The 18,546-nt window shown below is 29.9% G+C and overlaps 1 protein-coding gene across 1 annotated transcript in view; it reads left to right on the forward strand.

Annotated features, from left to right (window-relative positions):
• The window catches only part of LOC111030173 (uncharacterized protein KIAA1109), a 28,587-nt gene extending 12,442 nt beyond the window's left edge, over positions 1-16,145 (forward strand). Inside the window, exons 34-75 of the mRNA XM_022309553.1 lie at positions 184-327; positions 884-1,091; positions 1,491-1,732; positions 1,803-1,953; positions 2,033-2,132; positions 3,371-3,499; positions 3,562-3,742; positions 3,815-3,973; positions 4,042-4,173; positions 4,736-4,865; positions 5,569-5,996; positions 6,068-6,284; positions 6,636-6,791; positions 6,858-7,072; positions 7,352-7,493; positions 7,558-8,061; positions 8,148-8,563; positions 8,637-8,849; positions 8,903-9,049; positions 9,110-9,227; positions 9,294-9,415; positions 9,480-9,608; positions 9,734-9,983; positions 10,114-10,439; positions 10,504-10,798; positions 10,870-11,269; positions 11,325-11,477; positions 11,556-11,780; positions 11,842-11,997; positions 12,056-12,489; positions 12,562-12,793; positions 12,858-12,979; positions 13,051-13,239; positions 13,317-13,500; positions 13,562-13,804; positions 13,876-14,033; positions 14,124-14,570; positions 14,643-14,909; positions 14,977-15,177; positions 15,245-15,561; positions 15,636-15,778; positions 15,863-16,145. Coding sequence (XP_022165245.1) covers positions 184-327; positions 884-1,091; positions 1,491-1,732; positions 1,803-1,953; positions 2,033-2,132; positions 3,371-3,499; positions 3,562-3,742; positions 3,815-3,973; positions 4,042-4,173; positions 4,736-4,865; positions 5,569-5,996; positions 6,068-6,284; positions 6,636-6,791; positions 6,858-7,072; positions 7,352-7,493; positions 7,558-8,061; positions 8,148-8,563; positions 8,637-8,849; positions 8,903-9,049; positions 9,110-9,227; positions 9,294-9,415; positions 9,480-9,608; positions 9,734-9,983; positions 10,114-10,439; positions 10,504-10,798; positions 10,870-11,269; positions 11,325-11,477; positions 11,556-11,780; positions 11,842-11,997; positions 12,056-12,489; positions 12,562-12,793; positions 12,858-12,979; positions 13,051-13,239; positions 13,317-13,500; positions 13,562-13,804; positions 13,876-14,033; positions 14,124-14,570; positions 14,643-14,909; positions 14,977-15,177; positions 15,245-15,561; positions 15,636-15,778; positions 15,863-16,073 — 9,336 coding nt within the window. The 3' untranslated portion in view covers positions 16,074-16,145. The remainder of the gene's footprint in view (positions 1-183; positions 328-883; positions 1,092-1,490; positions 1,733-1,802; positions 1,954-2,032; positions 2,133-3,370; positions 3,500-3,561; positions 3,743-3,814; positions 3,974-4,041; positions 4,174-4,735; positions 4,866-5,568; positions 5,997-6,067; positions 6,285-6,635; positions 6,792-6,857; positions 7,073-7,351; positions 7,494-7,557; positions 8,062-8,147; positions 8,564-8,636; positions 8,850-8,902; positions 9,050-9,109; positions 9,228-9,293; positions 9,416-9,479; positions 9,609-9,733; positions 9,984-10,113; positions 10,440-10,503; positions 10,799-10,869; positions 11,270-11,324; positions 11,478-11,555; positions 11,781-11,841; positions 11,998-12,055; positions 12,490-12,561; positions 12,794-12,857; positions 12,980-13,050; positions 13,240-13,316; positions 13,501-13,561; positions 13,805-13,875; positions 14,034-14,123; positions 14,571-14,642; positions 14,910-14,976; positions 15,178-15,244; positions 15,562-15,635; positions 15,779-15,862) is intronic.
• The last annotated feature ends 2,401 nt before the right edge of the window (positions 16,146-18,546 follow it).

Here is an 18,546-nt window from a genome sequence, read left to right on the forward strand (position 1 = left end):
ATCGTCTAATTGTTTATAAACTCTGTCGATTGTTAACTGTAACTGTATACTAATAAATTGAGTTTTTAAACAGTATTACTAACAAAGTTCTTTGGATATTAAATTGATATATTTTGAAAACTTTATCTGTTTGCTAACTTTTTATTATTAATCCTTTAACTAAAATATTCTTAAATATTTCAGATTAACATTTGTGTACTACAAGCGTCCATTGTTGAAGAAGTTATATCTTTTTCAGCATTAGATAATATTAGAGATTTGACTTGTGTATCATTATTAGCAATATGTCTTGAAGAACTTACTACCAAGTTTCATTTTAGTAAACAGGTTTGTATTTAATAAATAAATAATTATTTTTTATTTGAAATGTGGTTTAATGGTAAAATTAAAAAGTATTGACGATTTGAAACCATTGGCATAGTAATGGCAGAGGGAAGGAGAAGAGGTTTACCCCCCCCCCCCCCCTCCACAATTTCCAGGAAGAATTAATTTTTTATGAGATGTATTTTTTTGGTCTATGATAACGACCAATAAACCCCCCTCAAAATACAGTTCTAAATATGCAACTGGTTGAAGCTATAACTATATTTAAAGAGTCTTTTAAAGGAAAGTTTGATAAGATATAAAGAAAAAATGAAGTCGAATAACATCAAGTTATTTCATGTATTTTTAAAAGAAATTAATACTGGTCCTCGTGATATCAATAATATTTTCTAATTAAAAATCCCTTTTTATTCTAATTTTTCAATATTGTGTGTCCTCTTTACATACTATATTATTTTTTTTATATAATAGGTTATGGTATAATACTATAGGTTATACAATAATATAATTATTGTTAAATTATTCATTTTTTAACTATATGAATGGTTTTTATTTAAAGGCAAGAGAAATTGTACAAACATATCATCCACCAGCTGTAGCTCCTAGTGGTCAAAAGAAAGGTGTTTTAAGTAGAGCTGCTGGAAAAGCTTTTTTACTTGGATTGAATATTACTTCTGAAGTTGATCCTGAGAGCACCCACGGTGAACCAGTTTATATTGAGACTTCTGAAAAACAGCAAGAAGAAACAGTTATCACACTGCACATAAGTAATTATTTTAATTAATTAAAATAGTTAAATAATAATAATAATATTTTTTTAATTTATTTTTTAGATTTATTGAAATTAATTTAATCATTTTTTTAAAAAAAATTGTTCAATAATTATCAATTTGTGTTTCTATCACATTTCTAAATGAGTTATTACAGAAATGTTAACATATAATGTCCTGTATATGTTTTTTATCTTTGATTTGATTGGTACTGTACACTTTGTTCAGTGATTTTCCCTGTATTTCATTTATATTATAGTATTACATAGAATTAGTATAGGTATATAATTCTTGACATGAAACACCAGACTGAACAATATATATTTGATTTTATATAAAATAGTGTAAATCATACGACTAAGTATTTTTAATGTTTCAATTATCATTTATTTATAGATAGAGCACATGCTCAACTACGTAGACTGCATAATGAGTGTTCAATATTGAAAGAAGCAGTTATAACAGCTATACCGACTCATTGTTCAAAAGTCATGTTTAAAACTTGTTCTAAAGGGAAATCTACAGAAGTTCAGAATAGTGTAAACAGCGATAATGATGAAATGGGGCTGATAAATATTTCAGATGAAAAAATGGGATTTATTATGATGGAATGTGGTTTTGAAGGAATTGCTTTTAAAGTTTGTATTTGTTTGGAAATTCTGATCCTAAATGTGTTTATTACAATTATGTTCATTTTGTCATGATTAGGTTGTAAAAAGATCAAATTTTGAGAAAGAGAATGATCGAGAAATCAGAGATGTGCCATCACCTTCACCAGTACCTGACTCAACTGTTGGGAAAGTATCTCATTCTGAAATTCGAACTAAAAATGAAGATAATATAGAATCTAAAGCAAATAGTAAATATTATGTTATGACCTAATTGGACATTTTTGTAAAATAATTGAGTAAAAAATAATTCATTTTTATTGTTTTTAGCCTCTAGCAAACAAGATGTAGGTGGTGGTTCAACGCCCATGGCTACTCCTAAGCAAATTAAGACTCCCTCAGAAACGTTTATCAATAATGAAGATACAGTGTAAGTTTCTATGTTTTATTTAATACAGTAAGCGCCACTTATAAGACTCACTTTGGGACCAGCACAAAGTGAGTCTTATTACTGAATGAATCTTGTAGGCAAAGCGGGGAAAAACGAACAAACATTTTTAACATTATTCATTCTATTTTGCTTTTACTAAGTATTACATAATGTTAAATAAATAAAATTATTCAAACATATTATTATTAGTAAACTTTTATTATTATTTTAACCTATTATAAATTAAATCAGATATGTAGGACATGTAGGTAATTTTAATTTTACATTGTTTTTTAATTTATAAATTATGAAAAAATTAGTGATTTTTGATTGTTTTTTATTTTCAATTAGTATTCCTGTAATATACTGCTCATACTTGTATTGCATATGAAATTAGTACCTTGGTATGTGTGCATTCGTAATTACTATAACTCTGCTAGGTAATCGGGAGTGTATTACACACTAAAATATCAATGAATGCAATAAATTTGAAATGCGATAAAATTTAAGCATAGATAGAAATCAGTAATAACTAACACAAATAACTTTTTAAAACTAATTTATTTTTAGATTTTACCAAACAAGGTTTTTTTAATACCATATTTCTTTCAAAATTTGAGTCTTAAAAATAAAGTGGTGAGTCTTATAACCAGTAGCAGATCGAGAAGTGACACATGATGGAAGGAAAGGGGGATTTTCAAAAATTAAATTATCTTTTTTTAGACCAAATGTAGGAACAACATTATAACTTTATTGCAACAATACAAAACAAAAAAAAATTATGCAAAAATTAATAGTGGGATACAATGTTGCAGCACTCCCTAAAAACATAGCTTTAGCAAGTTCTTATTGATAAGGATACAAAAACCTGTAAACTAATTTTACGTTTATAATAATAATGTCCAATATAATAGATAATACAATTTTTTTTTCTTCAAATTGAAATTTTCACCTTTCTCTATAAATTCATTATCTTAGATAAGTCTAAGTATTTCAAATATGGCTTTAATTATTTTAAATTATTATAATCATTAATATTAATACTTAAATTAATATAAAAATAATGTTAAAAGTACAGCCCCTGTTGAATACATCTGGACCGTTCCAGGCAATTTTGAGTTTAATAAGTGACTGAATCTTATATCCATGAGTTTTATAAGTTGTATATGCATTATAAGTTAGTACGTAAATGTTATAGAGTTACACTAGGTTTTAAATTGAATTGTGTTTTTCTCTAGTGATAACACAGTGGCAAAAGTGGGAATTGATAAAAATGCATCATCTTGTGTCATGGAAGTATGTCAAGTTTGGTTTAACTTTGCTGCGCCTCCATTAACACCGATTACTCGTAAAATAGACTATACAAGGTATATATTTTTGAATCTCAGTTAATTGGAATAATATGTATTTAACTCAATCATATATGTAGACATGACTGGAATTTACTGAGTACAGCATCACCGGCTATTAATGCATGGATGAATCCTAGTAATCGTTTTGCAATGCGTCTTGTGCACATGCTGCGTACTAGATATAGACGCTGTACAGCTGTTGTAACTTGTTTAATGGCTGAGGCACTAGATGTTCAAAGTCTCCATATACCTCTTAAGGTATTTTCATTACAGTTTTGATACTATAATAATTAATAGATAGTTAAATTATTAATTATATTTATTTTATAGAGTCGTTATAGGCATACTACTCCTTTGGCTAAAACTTTACAAGAGGATCCTTCATGTCAACTGTGTAATATATTGCAAAAATACCTTCTTCAAAGTGATGTAACAATCGATACCAATTTAAAAGATCCATTTTTGCCTAACTTATCAATTTTGAGACAAGTAAGTTTATTTTAAGTATTTACAATTTTAAATGATAAAATGATTAATTTAATTTAAATATTTTATAGGGTGTTATTGTTTTGAGTCGTCAGTGGAAAAATATCTTATATACCCCTTTATTACTTGAACACAACTTCAAAAGCCGGCATCATAACTTAAAACCATTAAATGTAACTTTTGCAGTTTCAGATGCTGAAGAGGTATGCTGTTTATTTAATAAATTATTTTTTTTTTATTATTAAAAAAATATAAAAAACAAATTTAGTTCAGATACTGAATCAGATTGGGATAATTTATTGTTAAAAACAAAATTTCAAATTAGTATCCTTTTCTAAAACAGGTGTTTTATGATTGTGGCTATTTAAATTCACGTCGAAGTGCAAATACATCACACAATCCCGATTTATTTATATGTAAGCAAAAAAATAGTATCCAATTATTTGCATATCATTATTTTTTTTTAAAAAACGTACAAATGTACAATCACTTGGTGTAATGCTTTTACATGGTTCATTAGGTGTTTCATTGTGTTATACGTTTATTCATTGTCACTATTAGTGTTATTCTAAAGGTGCTTTATGGTTTGCTAATATTAATAATAGTTACACATTAATCTGTGTTAATACGTGTGAATTAATAATGTGATAATAATAATAATAATAATAATTTGTAATTACATGTTTACTGTATATTTTATGGATAAAATCATAATTTGCCTTGGGTATCATTTGTAAATATGTATTTTTTGGTCATATGCTAAAGGATGGGGAGGCTTCTGGGGAAGAAGGCGGAGAAGGAATAACCGACGAGTGTGCTATGCTGCTGACCAGCGAACGTCATTCGCACGTGTCTACATTACAACGGGTACTCAAATCGCATACAAACAAATGTGGTAGGACATGTAAATGTTAACAAATTAGATTTATAACGTAAAATAATGATATTATATTCTTGCATGCCACTTTTTAAAATTTATTATTATTAATGGAATGTTATCTTGGGGTGTACCTATTTTGTTTCGTGCTTTTATTTATTGGTAATTATCATTTATTTCTTACTATGGTATTCTAATTAGAAAATAAAGTGTATCATCACTATCATATCGTAATATCTTTTAGTAAGTAAATTTGTTTAGAATAATGGCTTATATTTGCTAAAAATACTAATATTTTTATTTATATAATTATCACATATCTTAGTTTCATTGGTCATTACTCATTAAGAACGACCAATTTATTAACAATCCATCTATTAATACACATTTTAATACTTTTGAGTAATTTTATTTTACTTTTACAGTCTCTCTTTATTACTTATTGCACATGATACTCACCTACTACTATCTGCATTTTCCATCTCCTGCCTACACTATAAACCTTGAAATAAATTTACTTTAAATATATTTTACAGATAATCTTTGGCCAATATTCTTTGTATTTTAATTATTTGATTTGTTGATACATTTTATCCTGTTATTTTATTTTTTGCTTCAATTGGTTTTTATTTGCTAATTTATATTTTTAAAGCTTGTTTATTTGTTGCTTGAAATTAAATTAAATTGAAAATGCATTGTCATAACTCATTATTTATAATAGGGTCAAAAGGAAATTATGGTAACGAGTCTCATTATTATGATCCATTTTCTCCTACCGGTATGGCAGATCAGCCAAACGATGTTGCAATGAGTTCACATAATTCTTCTTGTGATCAGCCTAAAAACAACAAGTCACTGTTACCCACACAAATGCCATCTTCATCTAGAGCTAGTGTGATGTTTCCAATATTGGATGATACAGTTCAGCACACATACAAAAATATTGTCGAAGTTCCATTAGTTGATAGTAACTATCAAGCTCCAGTAGAAGGTGAAAACTTGGCTGGAAGCGTAGAGGCTATAAACATATCTCCACAAAAATCAGACCGAAATGAAGATCTTTACACTTGGATGGCCAAACAAGATTTTATTAATCCTGAACCTCGAGTACCTAATAGACTGGTTAAAGCTAAAAAAATACGAAATTGGGTTTGTATACTTGAGTTATGATGTAATTATTTAGTTACTTATTTAATTATATTACATTTTTAATTTTTCAGCGGCTACGTAAAGGACCGTTACGTACATCTGAATCAAAGAATGTACCTCTTACATCTGATAATCAATCTTCAGCTGATTTTGCGGAATCAGATTCTTTACGTTTTAATATATTTCCTAAATATGATTCACTACGATTATTGGATGCTCACCTCATTTTTGAACCATTATTATCTAGTCTTGGAGTTATGCCTCAACAAATGGTTAACCCTAATTCAGGTTATTATTTATGTTACCTATATTATATTAAGCATACTCATAAATAAATAAAAAATTGTGTTTTCATAACCTTAAACATAATAGTGAATAACAGTAAAATATTTAAATCAATATCAAAAATTATGATTTAAGAAAATATTCATATTTTTCCATATTTGTATGAATTATAATTATATCTCTTTCCCTTTTGTAGTATTATTGGTTTTATTTTCAGTATGGAAAACCGTTGAAAGAACTGTAGATATTTTTAAAGTGGAAAAAAATTAATTTGTCTTTTGTAGACTTATGTTTTTTGGCAAATGTACTATGTAGTACAACATTTATTTACATTTAATTTACATTATAATATAGGTAACAATGGTATGGCTGCACTTGACTCTTGGGGATCTAATTTGTCACTTGTTGGGAGTCTTGAAACAATGCGTATAGACATTGTTGTCAGTGAGTATGGAAAACTTCCGGAAACGGGAAAAAAATCAAAATCTTTTAAAAACAAATCCAAATCAGGTATATGGTTACATTCATTAGATTTATATCCTCACAATAAAACGTTTATTTAATTATATATTTTAGAAACTCCGTGGTTAGATTTATTACCTGAAGTACCTGCGTTCTTATGTGATCGTGTTAGTATTGAATGTGATGTACGTCGATCAGCTGATATGACAGTTGTTGATGATATTCGACGACAAAGACGGAATATGCTATACTTGTCGCGAGGCCAATTAAAGAAACATTCAAACACATCATTTAATATTTGTGTTTCTGTTAGATACATTTCTCAACAGGTGAGATCAAAATAATAATAATATATGTATTACAAAATGAATATTATCATATAGTTTGTATAACTGTTTTCATCCTTGTGCATTCTTACCCTTAAACTGTCAAAACTTATAACTTATATAAATTAAGAAATAACAATATAAATTAAAATAAAACTGAGTTGTATGATGATTTACAAGTCATAACTAATTCTTGCACGCCAAAGAAGATATTAAAACAACTGCTCTTGTATAAAAATTGAGTAAAATGGTAACATATTAACTAAACAATTCAATTTGCAGGTTAATATGCCTTTGTTGCGACTTCTTAATCAAATAACTAATATGTACCAAAATGTGAAAGATACTCAAACTGAGCTTCGTGAACAACAGCCTCATCCATATGTTTCGCGTACTAATGCTAAGCCACCAGCATCACAATCTGGTAAATAAATACTTTTTATGTCATCCAAAATACATTTCATTCTTAAATTGGTTGAACATTTTAGATCAATCAGAAGTACCAGTACCCACACCACCACCTATCAAACGTTTTTTGCCCCGTTCAGCTAGCGAATTGAAACCTATTGTATCACCTTCTCCATCAATACGTTCAAAACACCAAACATTAGCACAAAAATTAAGATCAACTGGTAAAAGCGTCAAAGGTTATATGAATTTGAGTGAAACTCCAGTAGTCAGCGAATGCTTGACTCCGAGTTTATCTGAATTTGAACGTATCACACCAATGAAACCCATTGATGAAGTGGATTCCAATATTGTATCAATGACACCTAGGTGTTGGAAGACTGTTTATCATTTATTAGAATTATATGCTACAATGCCTGAAACCAAAACAGTGACACAACGGATATCATTTGGTGTAGATGTATCGGAAGGATACAAGGGCACTAGAAAATATGATATATTACCAGAGTCCAAATCTTGCGATGATATTGATAAAGATGGGTCTACAAGTACTCCAGTACCACCTGTTTCACAGCTAAATCAGCGTAAATCATCTTATTATATTTGTTTGATTAGAATGTTTATTTTATTTTATTGTCGTTATAAATACATAGAACATATTATATTATAGGAATAACAAAAGAAGAACGTACAAGACTTATGGTGTTTGTTGTAGTTCGTATTCACCGAACTAGACTATTGGCCACATTGAGTGGCTTAAAATTAGAAGCAGAAATTACTAACTTACATACTAGTTCAACTTTTCGAAAAAAAACACGACCTCCAAGTTTAGAGTGTTCTTTGACTGGACATATAGGTCGTACTATGATAGTACTCCTAGAAGGTGTCGCACCTAATCAACAGACTGTTGTTAAGGTTACTGTTGGTAAATCACAGACTTTATATTCAAGTATGAGTCGCCGAACAAAGGATCAAAATTCTGGTTTACTAACAATTGGTGTAGTAAATATTGATATCCCTCAACATCCTGTTGCTCTTCACGGAATGATGACTAGAGGAAGCAAGCAGCTTTCATCTACTTTACAGGTGAATAATCAATTAGTATTAGATAGTACATCACACTTGTTTTTATATTTACATTTCTGAAATTATTATTTAGGAACTTCGAGTGGCTCGAACATCTAGTCGAATGGGACGGGTTCCAACTATTGATGAAACTGATGTACAAGGCTCTGTAGGACCATCAAGTATGACTGCTCAACAAAGTCCAATGGTGCAAAGAGTGCACAAAGAAGAAGTTATTAAGGTCACTGTTCCTGAACCTAATGTTTTACTACAGCCATTAGTTATGCATTTCACTGCTGTCATTCAAGTAATTTAAGTAATTCATAAACTGTGAACATTAATTAATTTCTTTTTTCTTAGTGTTTAACTGTCACTGCTGCTTTATTGCCTTCATTACGAGCTCAATATAAAATGGACCAAGTTACCAGCACTGGTTATACAGGAAACAAAGCAAAGTTTATAATTGATTTGCCTCAACACACTTTATCATTCTCAACTAAAATACCGGTTTGATTTTAAAGTTCTTGTTAAATTTACAATTTTTACATTGCATTTAAAAACAAATAGGTAACTGAGACAAATTTACCATCAGAGGCTAGTATAGAACTTCCAAAGGTACATGTGTCGGCTGAATATATACTTGATGGTGGTTTAAAAACAGGAGAGAATCAATTTTCTGGAGCAGGTAAGGTTTTAAAACTGAAATTATATTTAGTAATTTTATTTCAGTGAGTTAATTTTTATTTATAAGATGGTGCTGTACTACGCCAAGGAAATTATTTAAGTGCTGTAGCTGATATTGGTGTATTTGAACAGTCGCTCACAACAGATCTATTAAACCATTTAGTGTTTGTTCAAAAAGTATTTATGAAAGTAAGTTATTTCATAATTAACCGTGATTCCTATTATTTAAATATTTTATGCCTTATGTATGTAGGAAGTCAATGAAGTTGTTCAAAAAGTATATGGAGGTGAAAAACCTGTACCTATATGGTTAGAAGATAATGACACAAATCGTTCTGCACCTGTCAAAAGAATATTATTTTCATTGACTGTGAAAATGAGGGTAAATTTCCTAAAATGTTTGATATAATATTTATAATAATATTAAAATTTTTAATGTAAATAATCTAAAATAGATAGCTTATAAAAACAACCATTTTTATATTGGTTCATATTTTATTATTCTAGCGCATAGAACTTACTGCTACTACCCCGACAAATTGTGCTGTTCGATTAGAAACAGGTTCGGCAGACTTTCAACTATCAAATAGGGTACAAAATGTATCGGGGTCATCTTATCAAACATCTGAACAAGTTAAAATTTTTGTCAAAGCCCATATTGATGTAAATTTATCGCTTGGTCAAGTGATACGGAACCCATTGTTTGAAGAAGCTGATCCTGAATTCCAAAGTTTCGCATTTTTTAAAACAAGGATAGGTAATTGTTGCTGTTATATTCATACTTCGTGTATTGTAAAATTAAATATATATTCTAATAATTAATCTTTTAATTTATTAGGCTTAACATTTTTAATATACATTTCTAATTATATTTTTTCATTATTTAGAGCTACGAAATGCTTTCCAAGGAGAAATGGTTGGTGAAGGTGAAGACAAAGAAGTAATACTCATTACTCTGCGAAGGCCTTTAATTTATATTCAACCTTTGGCTGTGGACAAGGCAATATTAGTGTGGTTGAACTACAAAAATGCATACGAATATTGGAACGAACAACGGGCTAGTTTAAATAAAGAAGTTTTGACAGCTACTCAGCCATCGACAGAAAAATTGCCATCTGACAAAATACCGGTGTCACCAAATTTGGGTACTATTTTCTTACAATTGACTGTTGAGGATATGGGTATTTGTGTGCCTTTGAATCCACTTCCCCAGGTATGTTATTATGTTTGTACATTAAATATTCAAATTTTAATTTCATAATTTATGTATTTTTAAGACAACTTGGGGTTTAAATCGGTCGATTTTCATGGACTTTGAGTCATGTTCTGCAGTGGTAGTTACGTTAGAATCAACTAGTATATCAGCATGTAGTTCTGGGTCTCTAGTCAGTAAGGGCCGTTTCATTGGTCTATGTTTAAGATTTGCCGATGATTTTGATTCATCTCTTGATGATTGGAAGCCTGATATAACTAATGAACTTGTGTCTACTGCAATGAATTTGTGCATAGTGTCAGAAGGAACATATGAAGTATGCAGTCGTACAACTTCTCAAAAATTAGATTCTGTTACAGGTACATGATATAAATAATCGACATGTAAAATATTTTTGCTGTTCAATGTATTAACTAATTTTGTATAATAGAAAATGCAAAATGGTTCTTAAACGTAAAATGGCAAATGGAAGGTGTTGACATGCATTTAGATGTAAATATAGGAAAACAGCTTAGTGCGTTAGGACATACTTTAACTGCCTTAACTGGAGTACAAGATACTGATGATCCATTATCGGATAGTAATCCTATATCTCAAGACAGTGATATTATTAGACACAAATCAAACATGGAAGGTGATATATTAGCATCTTTAGCCATTGATCCCACTATGAGTGCTAAAACTAGATCAAAAATAATTGAGAAAGAAATGTATGAACAAGCTAAAGCCATTAATGATTTACGTTCGTTGGGAGCATCTCAGGGGACTATTGAACATGAAGTCAAGCGTTTACGTGAATTGGAAGCAATGGTTTTCAAAGGATTCAGAAGGTGAGATTTAGTGAGAAATGTTTTATTATTTGATGCTAAGTAAATCAATTTTTAGAGATATGATTCAGAAACTTAGAAGACAAAGTGTGAAAGGTAAATCGAGCTTAAAGGGTAAATTTGGACTTAGCAACAAAAGTTCTACATATAGGTCAAAGTCATTTATTGTTTCACCTACACAAGAAGTATCAGAATTCAAAGAAACTCAAAGGTAAAGTAAACTTTAAGACTAATCTCAAACTAATCATTCCACTATTAAAATAACTAAATAACTAATAAAATTTTTAAGTCCTGACGAAGTGACTAGTTTAAGTAGTGTTGAAAATTCTCCTCAAGCTGGACCACAACGTTCAACATCATTTAGGGTGACACATCCTGGTCATGTAACATTCAGTAATACTAAAGAAATATTCCGACAAAGTTCGTTGCCCAGTGCTAGCTCCGAACAAAGTTTAACTACAGAAGGTGATGATAGTTGGCCAAATGCAGATTATGGCAGACATATGGACTCAAGGTAATCGTGTTTTAAACTTTAAAATAACATTTATTTATTAAATAAAATATTATTTTGGTAGGGATGACTTTTTGGTTAATCCATTATTTGTGTCGGGTGCTACTCAAAAACCACAAGAACCTAATATTGATTTTGAGTTAGATGTAAAAGTGTTTATTAACAGTGGAAAATGTGTATTGCACACTAAAGATTCTGTTAAAGAAGATGAAATCAAATTGTAAGTATTTTGTTACATGCTAATTTTTAAAACATTTAGTGACTCATTTATTTTTAAGGATGACTAGAATGAAAAAAGAGCGTAGTTGTTCTGGTGGTGTATTTGAATATGTTCCTGGAAGTCCAAATTTACCTAGGCGTTCTTATAAAGATAAATTAGGTGCAAATAGTACATCGAGTTCTCGATTAAGACACCACCAGACAGTGACCAACACTCTATCTCAGTTATCTGAATTAACTATATTTCATATTCCTGGACTGGATTTTAAAGTACATTACGCATCAAAAATGGTGTCTGATGAAGGTCAATCTCTCATGTACTCAATTGACTCAAGTGGAGTAATTAGTAGAAAAACAAGTACTAAAAAAGCCAGCCTCTATTGTTGGGCTACACTCCAGAGCATACCAGAAGAGACTATTATATCACCACATATACTCGAATTCCTAGAGCAGACTTTAGCACCTATACCGGCACAACAGTTTGCTGATACAGGTATATTTTATATTTTTATTATTCATTGTAGATATTCAAAAAAAAAATTAAAATCTGGTAATTTTTTTTTAGGTACATTTGATACAATGTTTGCTACAGATAATGATGACGATTTGTTTGCTCCATATTTGACACCTGGGCAATACGCTTATACTTCATTCCCTGTCGACGTAATTGTCTATCTCCATGTTCAAACATCAACATTCCGATTTTCATGTTTGCCAGTATCACGCGTCGAATGTATGCTGAAGTTGCCATCATTGGATATTGTGTTTTCTTCTAAAAGAACTGATTCTTCAAATGAGTAATATAAAAATTGACTAATTAGTAATTGCATTAAAAAAAATGTGCACTTCTTTGAATATTAGACTTGAAGATTATTATGAAGACTCCAATAGTTTACCAGTTGCAGTAGGAGGTTTAAGTATTACTGGAGTGATGGCAGACTTTTCCATGTACATTTTTCATCCATATGGAGGAAAAAAATCATGTAAATTAATAGTTAATTTAAAATATAATTATAAAACATATTTATATATATCGCTATTTTTTTTTTTATAGCAGCCAATCTTAAAGAGCCACATACTCATGCATGGTCACCACTAGCTGATGGTGAACGCAAAGATTCTTTAAGCGTAAATGTTGAATTTATTAAATTTCATTTATCCAGAAGTAGGAAGCTTAATTTTGAATCCGTACCTGGACCTAAGACCACATCTGATCAAAGTCACGCAACTATTAGATTCTCCAGTGAGTATTTTATTGTCTGCTTTGTTGTCTATTGTTTTATTTTTTTCATTGAACTAACAATGTTTATTTTTTTTTAGCCATTGTTGATATAGGATCTGCTTCATTCAAATATGACATGAGGCGTTTGACTGAAATTTTAGCATTTCCCCGTGCTTGGTATAGGCGTAGCATTGTGCGCAGACTTTTCTTAGGCGATCTTACCAGAACTGTTCCAAGCAGCGTGTATAGTGACCATAGTAACAACGTGGATCCTGAAGATTCGTTAGTTAATACAAAAGTAATATTGATTATATTTTTAATGATTATTACTTTTTTTTTTTAGTTATGGAAATTTTATAACTGATACTAAAGTAAAACCTAGCCGTGATAAATTACACTTGAACATTAAGGGTGACAAACATTTGCCTTTGGAAAAGAAAAAAAATAGTTCAAGCCATGACTCAAGTCCAGACCAAAAATCTAGTAGTGTCGGTGCAGCTGCATGGGAAACACTGGTGATATTTGCTGTAAACTTTAAGAGACTTAATGTACATATGAATATGGGAAATGTTATGGGAAATGTTACGTAAGTATATTTTATTTGTAAATATAGTTTTGTTTAATATTTATTAAATTCTAATTTTAACTTTTGTTTAGTTGGTTATCCAAGCAATTTCATTCCGAAGGCCGATTATCCATTGGAAGTACTGGTCATAAAAATATGTACATTGGCTTAGGTCTTGGTGGTTCTGAACTTGACGCTAAAGGCGGTATTGTGGGTGGCATAATTGAATTGAATGAAATTAACACTTATGGTATGTTTTGTATACAATTATATTCTTATTTTGAATTTTTTTCTTTGTGATGTTTATACTTTATGACATTTTTATGTTTTTCCTTTATAGTGTTGATTAGAGAAGATCCAGGTTCAGAGCCTCGGCATACTGTTGGTTTAAAATTGTCAGCACTTGAACTTCGTTTAGATTATATGGGTACAGCAGTATTAATGTCCAGAGTTAGCCTACTTGAAGTGGTTTTAAAGGATGAATGGAAGGTGTTGAGTAAAGCCATATCAACTGACAGTGTACATGACTCAAGCAAACGGCCAGGAATTGTGTTTATGCATGGTGATCTTGGTTGGGACCAATTGCAGTTGATGATATCCAAAAGCACCTCCTCGGATATTATGAAAATGTATTATAAACTGGAAGAATTCTTCTCACAGCAGTTTAAGTCCAGCAAACGAGTTTTCTCAAGTTTACAAGACCACAGAGAATCAATTGGTAGTGAGAAAAGTTCAAAAAAGAAGACAGTGAGAAGACGAATATTAATCTCAACCTCAAGTCCAGATAGTGTGTATTATGTTTTAAGTTAACATTGATTTACCTTTAATTTAATTTTATGTTTACTATTATTATTTTTAGACATAAGTTCAGACGAATGTAAACACCATCACCGACATTGGCAACGTGCATTAGAAGCAGTTTCTGGATTAAGATTATCCACATTAAAGTACCCTTTACCACATTGGGGTACTGTTTTAGGCGGAAAAATGGATTTACATGGTGTAAATATATCTTTAGCATGCTTTCATGGCATTAATTTCAAATCAAAGTCATGGGCACTATTCTCCTTAAAAGAACCATGTATATCATTTGCAACTGAAGCTCATGAAGTATTTAATTTTGGAGGTAATAGATTTCAAATATTATTTATAGGAATTTTCATATAATTTATACATTTTTTTGATAAATAAAGATTCTGGACCACTATGTAGAGATGACTTGGACATAAATATAGTACAAAATCTCACTTTTAGTTTGGGAATGGAGGGTACTGTACGTCCACAACACAGTATGGCAACTGTGTGTAAGTTTAGTCGTAATGTTCTTTTCCCACCGCAGTTCAAAACTATTCAAGAATGGTTCAATTATGCCTTTGCATTAAGTGAAATAGATGGTAATTATTTTATATTACTATATTATAACTAACTAACTTTGTGAAATATTTTATTCAAAATATGTAGAAGTTGACCGTTTCCCAAGTTTGGAGCGTGAGAAACAAGATACCACTGAGTCAGCACCACGCTCACGTACACCAAAACCTCAAGAGAACCTGACTCATACACGTGAAGTCATATTTGCATTACCTACATTACAACTTAATCTCAAGAGCAACCATACACAACCCGTCAAGTTACCTTCCCCATATGACATCAAACCGACAGTTGAGTGTAGTTTTATAACAGAGTTTGAAGATCATATTTTTGTAACTGTAGATGCAGAAGCATTTTTCTTTCTACATGATCTCATAACATCTTATATTTTGGAAAAAGATAAAGTAGTAAGTTCCAGATTTATACAATCATGTAATTTATACAATTATTGTTGTTATTTTTGTTATTTTTGTTAATTTAGTCTTCTATGACTAATCGACCACAAAGTCCGGAAACATCCAACACTGGAAATACAAGTCAGCCCACCATGGAATCTCCTCAATCATTCACTAATGATTGGAGGGATTACAATTGTACCACTTGGCATTTAGAACCAACTGTTAGGTGTGGAAGAACAAAAATATTTAATAATTTTAAACTGGAGATAATATAAAAAAAATTTTCAAATACATTTTTATTTTATTTTAGATTGTTGTCATGGGGAGGCAAAAGTATTGAGCCTTATGGCGTAGACTATATATTACAAAAGCTTGGTTTTTCACATGCTCGGACGACCATACCAAAATGGATGCAAAGAGGATTCATGGACCCTTTAGATAAAGTACTCTCAGTGCTCATGTTACGAATGATAGCAATAGCACGAGAAGAAGATGTTACCCGAAGGGATGATCCTGTATGAAGCTATAGATTAAACTTAAAATAAAACTATTCCATTGGACTTGACAATTGCATTCTTTTATCATACTAAAACAATATACTGAAAAAATAATATTATATTTTTACAGGACAAGTGATTCTATCTACTTAAGCTTGCCTTAGTCATATTTATTATGGTCAAGGCAGTTATTTACTAAGTATTTTATATAAACCAAAGATTAGCTATATTTTTATTATTCACGCGCAAATAAAAGGCTGCATTGAATTAACAATATTTAAGGTAATTAACATATTATTATCTATAAACAAATTTATTGTATAATATAATATTCCTTTCCCCTTTTACATTTGGATAATTCTTAAAAAATTGTTTAGCATATGAATTATTAAAATGTATTTTTTATTTTATTTTGTTATTGATATTTACATAATATAATGATACAATTAATGAATATACATTATTTTTTTATTGTAAATTGTTGTGAGAATTTAAAATGAAAAACAATTTGAGTAAATATTACAGATTAGTAATGGAAACCCATACTTATTGCGTCAACCTAAACAAAAATGTTATAAGTAATCTCAGATGAAAAATAACGAATACCAGAATTTTGTGTTTGGTACTTTTAGCCCCACCAAAATGTACAAGCTCTAGTTGTGTCTATGATTGTCATTCACATTGTACCTATATCCTTAAATAAGGGCTTCGCTTTTTTATAGTAATAAAATAAATAAATATATAAAAAAATATATATCAATAAGAAAAGATTATTAATAATTTAAGTACGCAAACAGTGAAACATATTTAATTGTATAAATAATAATAGTGAGTGCAACTGAGTGGCTTTTCAAATTTAAAATATTTTGTTCCGTTTAAAATTAATGGGATAAGCAAATTATTTTGATTTAGACACGTTATAGGTATACATTCATATAGATTCTGCGAATGTTCGTGTCGATTTGAGACATTATACCTATGTCCCGATTTGGTGTGTGTGTGTGTATATGTATACAAAAATACGGGTGGGGTAAATTTCTACAATACATGGCAAATCTACTATCTACGAGTAAAAATAATCTTTAAGCTTTATGCTATTAAATATTTCTATTCCTTGTATAGTCGTATAACTCGTAAAGCATGCAATGTGCACATTAATTGACGAATATTATTAAAGCTCTTCGAGCTGTGTGGAATCGGATTAAGGTATCAACGTTATTACAATAATATAGATAAAACATGTGTCTAAACACTTTAAACTAAATATTAGTTATTATTCTTGTTCATAAAAATGTTTAATCTTAAGAAAAAAAAATAATGTAAGTACCATAATAAGTACCAAATATTTGATACTTTCCATAACTACCTCTAGAGTCTAGGTACAGGACTCCGCGCAACCCAGAACACAAAAACCTTTTTCAAGCTTTTTGCTTTACCTTCCTGTAGTATTCCCGGTATGGGTATCTTTAAACCAGCTGTAAGAATTATATGATCAAATATTATTCCTATAGAGCTTAATGCTTAAAGTTTTAAAAGTTTTAAGAATAATATATTGAAATCAACACGAATTAGATACCATCAATGAATTCTGTCAATTATTAAAAATAATAAAAAAAATTCAAATATTTTTTAATGGTTTTAGTTATGATGCAATTAAAAAAAATATTAAATCTCAAAGAGTTGAAACTTTTTGCTTGACATTACTACATTAGATACCTATATTATTATTATTTTCTATACAGAATAAAATTTGCTAAATATTTCGACTAATTTTAAGTTATTTTCACCACGAACCCCTGCCTATACCATTCTACTGTAACATGTTGGTTTAATTTAATATTTAATGTCATTAATGATGTTAAGCTTATAAAAATAATATTATAACAGTATAAAATATGTGAATTTAATGTTTTCGGCAAAAAAATAGTTTAACTTTTTATTCAATGTCTTACTAAGAGTAATATGAATACATTATAAAATATCCATTATCCTTTATAAAATAAGTAGAGTAGCTTGGTGAGGCGCGGCCGTACGCTCAATCTGTGGAAACGCTCTGAGTGTATGTGCCGGCTGGCGTACCTTCTACATAGCTCCCGGATGGGTAACCACCCGGGCTTTATAGCAACTAAATCTTTGCCACACATACAATATGAGTTCTAAAACCAACCGTTCTCGGTTGGAACCGGTTTTCGTATATAACGGCCAATGACTTATCAATTATCATTGAATTCAAATTTAGTAAGTCTCACTAAGTCTATTACAGTGACCTACTCAATGTTGAGGCGCACTCAACACATACTAATTAGCTTAGCGACTTTGTTGGTTATGTTTTAATTATTTCTTTTACTATAAATAATATATTAAATATTAGGTAGGTAACTTTGGCCCATGATACATATAGTTAATATTATTATATATATTTACACCTTACCTATGATTTGTATATTATAGGTAAGTATTATTAGTCCTCACACATAATTTAAAAGGACTAATTTTC

The sequence above is a fragment of the Myzus persicae genome, unplaced genomic scaffold (genome assembly GCF_001856785.1).
Source record: "Myzus persicae strain clone G006 unplaced genomic scaffold, MPER_G0061.0, whole genome shotgun sequence".
In the NCBI taxonomy this organism is placed as follows: Eukaryota; Metazoa; Arthropoda; class Insecta; order Hemiptera; family Aphididae; genus Myzus; species Myzus persicae.